General features: G+C 49.1%; 1 protein-coding gene across 1 annotated transcript; it reads right to left on the reverse strand.

The window, feature by feature from the left end:
- Positions 1-2628: 2628 nt before the first annotated feature.
- LOC119359022 (splicing factor U2af large subunit A-like) lies at positions 2629-3923 on the reverse strand. Its single transcript, XM_037625380.1, has 5 exons — positions 3770-3923; positions 3521-3565; positions 3341-3397; positions 3043-3243; positions 2629-2947 (listed from the first exon to the last, which is right to left on the reverse strand). Exons 1-5 carry the CDS (start codon positions 3818-3820, stop codon positions 2810-2812), a joined length of 492 nt encoding a protein of 163 aa, XP_037481277.1. The 5' UTR covers positions 3821-3923; the 3' UTR covers positions 2629-2809.
- Between the last annotated feature and the right edge of the window lie 2702 nt (positions 3924-6625).

Below are 6625 nucleotides of genomic sequence, written 5' to 3' on the forward strand. Positions count from 1 at the left end.
CTCTTCTTATGTTTTCTTTTGTCTTGTGTGGTCTTTTTTTTTAGAAAATTGTAGAACCATCATCTGTAATCTTAGGGACGCTGTGTGGTACGGTTGTTTCATGCACCTACGATTTATATCTCTATCTCTATCTCTTTCTGGCCATATGGGATTACTTGCTGCATGCACTGGATGAATTTTAGCGTTGATATGACCACGTCACGTGCATGGGTTTTGGGCTTGATGTGACCACATGCATGGGAGTAGTAGATCATGTGTCTAGTTGCATAGGAATTGGTGACCATTTTGTTCTCTTACTGGCTGGTCTAGCCATTTTTTTCTGCTTGCATGCATATAACATGGTAGGTATTGCCAGAATTTTCAAGAGTTCATTTTTGGAGTTTAATGTAGCTGATTTTCCCTCAGTTTTTTGTATGCGTGCCGTCAATAGCCTTGACATATAATTTTTGTTAATGGTGTGCTAAGTTGTTGTCACAATTTAAAAGAAGATAATATACACTGATCAACTCACCTTGAATGAATATTATAGTGAAAAAGGAAAGGAGAAACGGAAAAGCTCACTTAAGCCTTCAAGGTCATCTTTTGAAGCGAGATGAGATCAAAAAAAGAGATGGTCAAATTCCTGAGAGGAGACAGCGGATGATACCATGCTCGTGGCGACCTCGCAAGCTCCCTGCTGCACCACGCTCTGGGCGACCTCGCCAGGCGCCATGACACACTCTCATGACGCTTCGCGTAGGCGAAATCCATGCTACGGTTTCGTCGTCCCCTAAGGCCCTGATGCCGGGCGTGAGATCATAAAGACACGACGCCTCTTTTGCGTCTACAACATATAATCCGCGAGCGTGAGGCAGCTCACGGGGCGCCACGCCAGGGTGCATGGCCAAGAGCGAGCTGGACAGTCGTTGTATGCTCAGTTTCTTGCAGCTGCGCGGAGGTGGGCACACGGGAAGCTGGGGGCGCCATATCGCGTCCGCTTCGACAGTAGCCTAGCCGAGGCGCCATATCGCGTTCGTTTCGATAGCACGGGGCGACGGGGCACCGGCGGTCCGGGTGGGCGCGGGTCAAGGCGCAGGCAACACGGGGCGACTGGCAGCCTGGCAGGTCGAGCACGAGGCACGCCTGTGCGGCATAGAATGGCAGGGTGCCGCAGCCGATGGCCTAGGCAGGCGTGAGATCGAGCCGGCGGCAAGCTGCGAGCTCGAGCTCGGAAACATTATCATCGCATGCACTCGCGACGACGTTGATGACACAGATGACGACGACGCCGCGTCGCCGTGGCCTGAGTTCTGTCATAGCTTCCTCTCCTCGACCGTGGCCTCCGCAGTTAGCACATGCCTCCCGTACACCGTCTCCACTTTGCATGCCGCAGTGATCTGGTTGGCGATCACAATCGGCCAGCAGGCGATGGGGCAAGTGAAGAACCGGCACGTGATGGGGCAAGTGAAGAACCGGCAGGTTGCGGTGGTGGGAGGGGTAGGGAAGCCCATGCAGGCTGCAGCCATCCCTCCAACGGCTGACGGCGTGTGATATATTGCTTCCCCTTATGCGACATCGCTGCGGCGCCGTCGTGTTGCCAGATCTCTGCACCTGCGACGGATCATAAACTCAGCACGAAATGGAGTGATCAGGAAAAAAGAATCATCAAGGAGAAAGACGGAGGGAAGGAGAGACATGAGGCGAGGGCATCCTGCCGCCACTGCCCTCTTGTGCTGCCGTTGCTCGCTGCATCCTGCGGACCCCCTTATTTATACGTGAAGGATGCACATCTAAGAAGAAGGCAACCGGCAATCCAGAATCAACCAACAAACCGGCCGGACAGCGTGTCGACACCAACCGCCCATACACCCATGCATGCATCAGCGGCAGTCCAACAAAAGATAAACACGTAGGGCAAACTCAGATAAAGCACCAGACCAGCACCGCATGCAAGGTCCATCCAAGAAAAGAAAGAAAAAAAGACTGGAAACATCCAGCGAGGGGAATTCTGGAGAAGCCCACCAAAGCGGCAGCCATCCATATTTCGTACAAAGAAGCAAAAAATCTGCCAGGAGATGAACTTGACCCACACAAAACAGAAAATACTAAATGAACCAAACCAAGCTGCACACATGTTCAAAAAATTTGAAATGAAAACATAGACACACCACTCATTTCTACACATCCACGTACCAAAATAATACACGTGCCAGATTCAAACCTACCTAAGAGTCACTTTCACCCAAGTGGGTGAATCTTGGAGCGAAAAGCTCCCGGATATAGAGGCTTGGGTATTTTTCTTTTTTAATTTTTTGGGCCTTTTTTTATTTCCATCGGGCCTTGAATTTCTGGAAAAGGGCCCTGCTTAGGACATTCTAATGGATTCTACACATTTGAGTCCCTGATACATGCGGTTGTGAGCAACACAATCATAATATAGTGCAAATTCTATTAATTCTATAGATCAACATTAGGATTGCCATTTAACTATATGATTGAACTTCTATCAATTACCAGTGTGGGTAAACATTCGAACAAAAATGCTAACCGTACGGACAAATACGGGATTTTTACACCCCGCAAAAAGGGGGATTTTACAGTTTCCCCGGGGGGTGGACCGGCACCCTCACCTATTAACCAATCACAAGCTGGTAAATAAATCCTCTTTGTAAAACCCAGTAACTTATTCGTACGTGCAACATTACTGTCTTTCCAACATACTACATATTATTGTATTCCACTAATGATCAATCAGATCTTTAAACATATTATGCTTAATTATGCTTTGAGACACATAATTCTTACAATAAAGATAAGTAAGATTTCCATTTTATCCATCATAGTCCCCAGCAGCAAACCTGTCCTCGGGATAGAACACAGCAAACACCTGCCTCCCCTCAAACCACATCCAATGCAACATCGTCTTGGAATATGCTGCGCTGTCGATATCGGCGTATTCCAGAAACACCTACAATGCAACAAAAATGTTGATTAATTCCCCTCTTCGCTATGTCTCATCTCATCACACCAAATAAAACCAGGAGGACACATGTACGCAAGTACCTTGCCAACTCCGGCGACCGGAGCGCCGCTGGGGTCCGGCCGTGGGACGACGGTCCTCCTGAGTTTACCGCCGGATCTCTGTCCTTCCGCCGTCATCCTCCGGCAAAACTTTTGGTAGTACTCGTCGTCTTCTAGCTGGTCTGGAGAAAACATTTGGCTCAAGCATAGCACCCTTGTCGTCCCATCTTCGTACACGGGCCTCTGCTTAATCAGCCAGAGTCAGAAACTGATTTTAGTTAACAATTTATAGCCCAGCGTGAAGGCACAAAAGGAGACCAAATGAGTCAATACTAATTACCCGAAAACCTCCGAGAGGAACTGGCCTATAGTAAAAAAGCCATGAACATGGAGGACCCTGCACACAGAATGTCGTTAATTGTTTATCAGTTTTGCGGGGTGAAACAGCCGTTAACCTAAATAAATAGGACGAACAAATAACCTAAATAAATAGGGAAACAATCAAACAAGCCATATGTACCTGTGGTGTCATGCTGTATGGTGACTGGTAGATGACTGGAATCAGCTGGTCCATACAAATTAGACAGGGAGAATATATTAGTATGCTAATAAAATAAGATCATAATATTAAGAGTTTGACAAATTATTAAGCGAGCGGATGCAGAAAGTTTTTTTCTTTCTCCCGTGGCGAAATCCCTGGGAGTGGAAGTGGAACCCTAACTAATCGACAGAGATCATATACTATGCGGGATCGGCGGGATGCGCGAACCTCCTGGGAGCCGCCGTCGGCCGGCGGGGAGAGGTCGCCGTGGTTGGCCATGCGACGCGGCGGCGATTCCGTGCGTACGGCGCTGCTCGTCCCCGATCGCTGTGGATTTTCTTTTGAGGGGTCGCTGTGGAATTTGGTGGACTCGGGTCGGCGTGGGTGGTTTGGAGACGGTGGATTTGGGCTGTCAGTATATATAAGGGCCGTAGCCCGTAGGGGCCGTGCGAGTCCGATTTCAGGTCGTGGTCAGGTCTCATTGGCTGTTTCGAGTATTTCTCTGTCTCTTTCTAAAAAAAAGAATATTTCTCTGTCTTGTCTACAAAACATTCTTTGTCGTCTTCTAAAAAAAGAATATTTCTCTCTCGAAAACACAGTGGTTAGACAAACCCTTTTTTATTCACAAAAAAATCCCCTTTTTTCCTAGAGAACCACACTCCTATATCTTTGATTGTTCTGTTTTTCCGTTGGATGATTTATAATTTTTAATGACTTTTTATTGTTTTTAAGGATAGCAAAAGCCTCTCATGCCAATCGAGTTTTATAAGGATTGATTTCTCTCCTTAATGCAAAGGCGGCAGAGCTTTTAAGAAATAAGAAATAATAATAGGATGAGGGTGATCCTCTTTGGTACATGGAAATCTGTCCAGGTGTCAACACTTTGTAATGTGACACTAACGATAACGATTAACTTTGACAAGATTTGCCAAAATCAAGCCAAATTTTGCCACTCTTTAGTTATGATTCAGAATTGTTTGGCTGGTGTGTCAGTCATAGGTTATGTGATTGGCTCATGTAATCATCTTTATGACTAGTTGTGGTATTATTTTTTCACTTTACTTTTAGGTCATGTGAAAACTATCTTGAACATTTGGCACCTACTACCTCCGTCCCATAATATAAAAATATTTTTGACATTAGTGTAGTGTAAAAACCGTTCTTATATTATAGGACAGAGGGAGTACTAAATAAAAATGTGTTAGTCATAAGTTTGCACTCTGGTGTGTCAGTCATAGGTCACGTGACTCCTTCACCTCCGAGTCTTGCACCAAAACCTACCCAATCGACGACAACGGCTCTCGTGCTTGTATTTCCTTTTGTTCTCTTTGGGTGATCAGTTTGGCAGATCGTTTGCCACCTTTCAAAAAAAAATCTGCTTTCAAGGTTTGTTAAATTCCAATGGATAAAGTTTGTTGGCTTCTTGTATGCGAACTCACTCTGTGCATTTTAAAACCGAACTGAACCAATTTTAAGGTTTTTATGTTTTCTGGTTTCAGCATGGTATGAACTTTTCATGACATTATGAATTTTGGTTTTTATGAAATATACCAAAAACCAAACGGATAGCCGAAGTAAAAATATATTTATTTTTCTTGAAGCGAACAACCATACAAAGAATGAATTTTTTATGGGAGACAGATTCCCCGCTAAGTACGTACATTTTTTTCTTGTAACATAGTTGCTTTTTTCCACGTCCATATAGGCATGCATCCATGCATGCATAGTGTCGGGTGGTAGGTGCGACATATGCCAACGGGTGGCTTATCATTGGGGAGCCAGTAAGACGTCGCCGGTGCCTGGAAACGGGATGAGGCGAAGACATGCACGCCGGCAAATCTTACCCAGCTTCGGAGCTCTCCGTGGAGATAACACCCCTACTGCTGCTCTGCGGGGTCTCCGCATGATCACTAGATGGACAAGTAACTACACAATGCTCCTTGAGCTGTTCGGTGGTAGGAGAAAGAAGGGCACGGCTAGCTTGCTTCTTCTCCTTGTGTGGTGTCTTGAACTAGCAGGGGGTCGAACCCTTTGCATGGGTGCCCCGGAGGGTTTATATAGGCCTACCCCCCGGGGGTACAATGGTAATCCGACTGGTCGCGGGGCCCAGCCGTCTGTGACTGCGCTCGCCGGCTTTTGCGCCGGCTGCTGGGGCCCGCCGTCTGGTGGGTCCCGCCGGCTGCCGGCCCCTTGGTCGACAGGCAGGCCCCACTGTCCAGGACCTGGTCAGCGGCTGGTTACTGTTGCTCCATCTGGGTGACGTGGGCTTCGTCGTGGTAGGCGCGGCTACAGTGCCGCTGCCCGTCGGGCGATCGTTGTAGCCTCACCGCGTCTTGTCTCCTTAATGGGGCGTCTCCTTCGAGGGAGGCGGCTCTGTCTTGGGCCGACTGGGAGGAGGCGTGACCGCCTTCGGGTGTCTCTCTGCCCGAAAGGGCCCACCGTCTGTGGGCCGCGCTGGCGGCCCGTCGTGGGTGAGACCATGGTCAACATGGCAACAGTGCCGCGCCGGACGGGTCATGCTCACTCCGTACGGCGCACTGCGCCAGGCGTGCTCCGGGATTCGGGGGTGGCAGGCTTCACTGTAGCCACGCCCCGTCACATCGCCGCTAGGTGGATGCAAACTTTGAGGGTACGGTCTCGACCGCTTTATGGGAGCCGGCTTCTTAGAGTCGGCCTTCTCGCGGCCGGCTTCTCGAAGTCGGCCCTCCCATGGCTTTCTTCATGAGGGCTAAAGTCGGGACGCCTTCCGAAAGCCGGCCTGGATGACAGCCAGCAAGGGGAAGGCGGCCCCATGTCTTGGATTCTTGAGAGCCGGACGGGCTCGTAATTTTTTCAGAAGGGCCAGGGGAAGCCGGCTAGGCTACCCATGGCTATTTACTCCGACAGTAGTCCCCGAAGCTGATCGAGCTTCGAGGCGGACAAAGGGACGAGAAGCTTGGTCAGCTTCCTATCCTGAAGAGCCGGCTTTGCGGGTGTATGCCGATTTCGGGGAGCCCTGCGTCTGGCAGGCGGGGAAGTGGTCGACCCGCGTGCTGACCGCGGGCCCTCCCGCGGGCCACGTGGCAGCGAGACCCTGCCGGCGCA

This window comes from Triticum dicoccoides, chromosome 2A (assembly GCF_002162155.2).
Source record: "Triticum dicoccoides isolate Atlit2015 ecotype Zavitan chromosome 2A, WEW_v2.0, whole genome shotgun sequence".
Taxonomy (NCBI): Eukaryota; Viridiplantae; Streptophyta; class Magnoliopsida; order Poales; family Poaceae; genus Triticum; species Triticum dicoccoides.

What these genes read in the sequence shown, in the direction of transcription:
- LOC119359022 (XM_037625380.1), bottom strand. Translation starts at nt 3,820, where the DNA reads ATGGCCAACCACGGCGACCTCTCCCCGCCGGCCGACGGCGGCTCCCAG. An exon ending in CCGACGGCGGCTCCCAGGAG is followed by an intron (nt 3,566 to 3,769) that starts GTTCGCGCATCC and finishes TGTATGGACCAG; the next exon opens with CTGATTCCAGTCATCTACCA. An exon ending in CATACAGCATGACACCACAG is followed by an intron (nt 3,398 to 3,520) that starts GTACATATGGCT and finishes TTCTGTGTGCAG; the next exon opens with GGTCCTCCATGTTCATGGCT.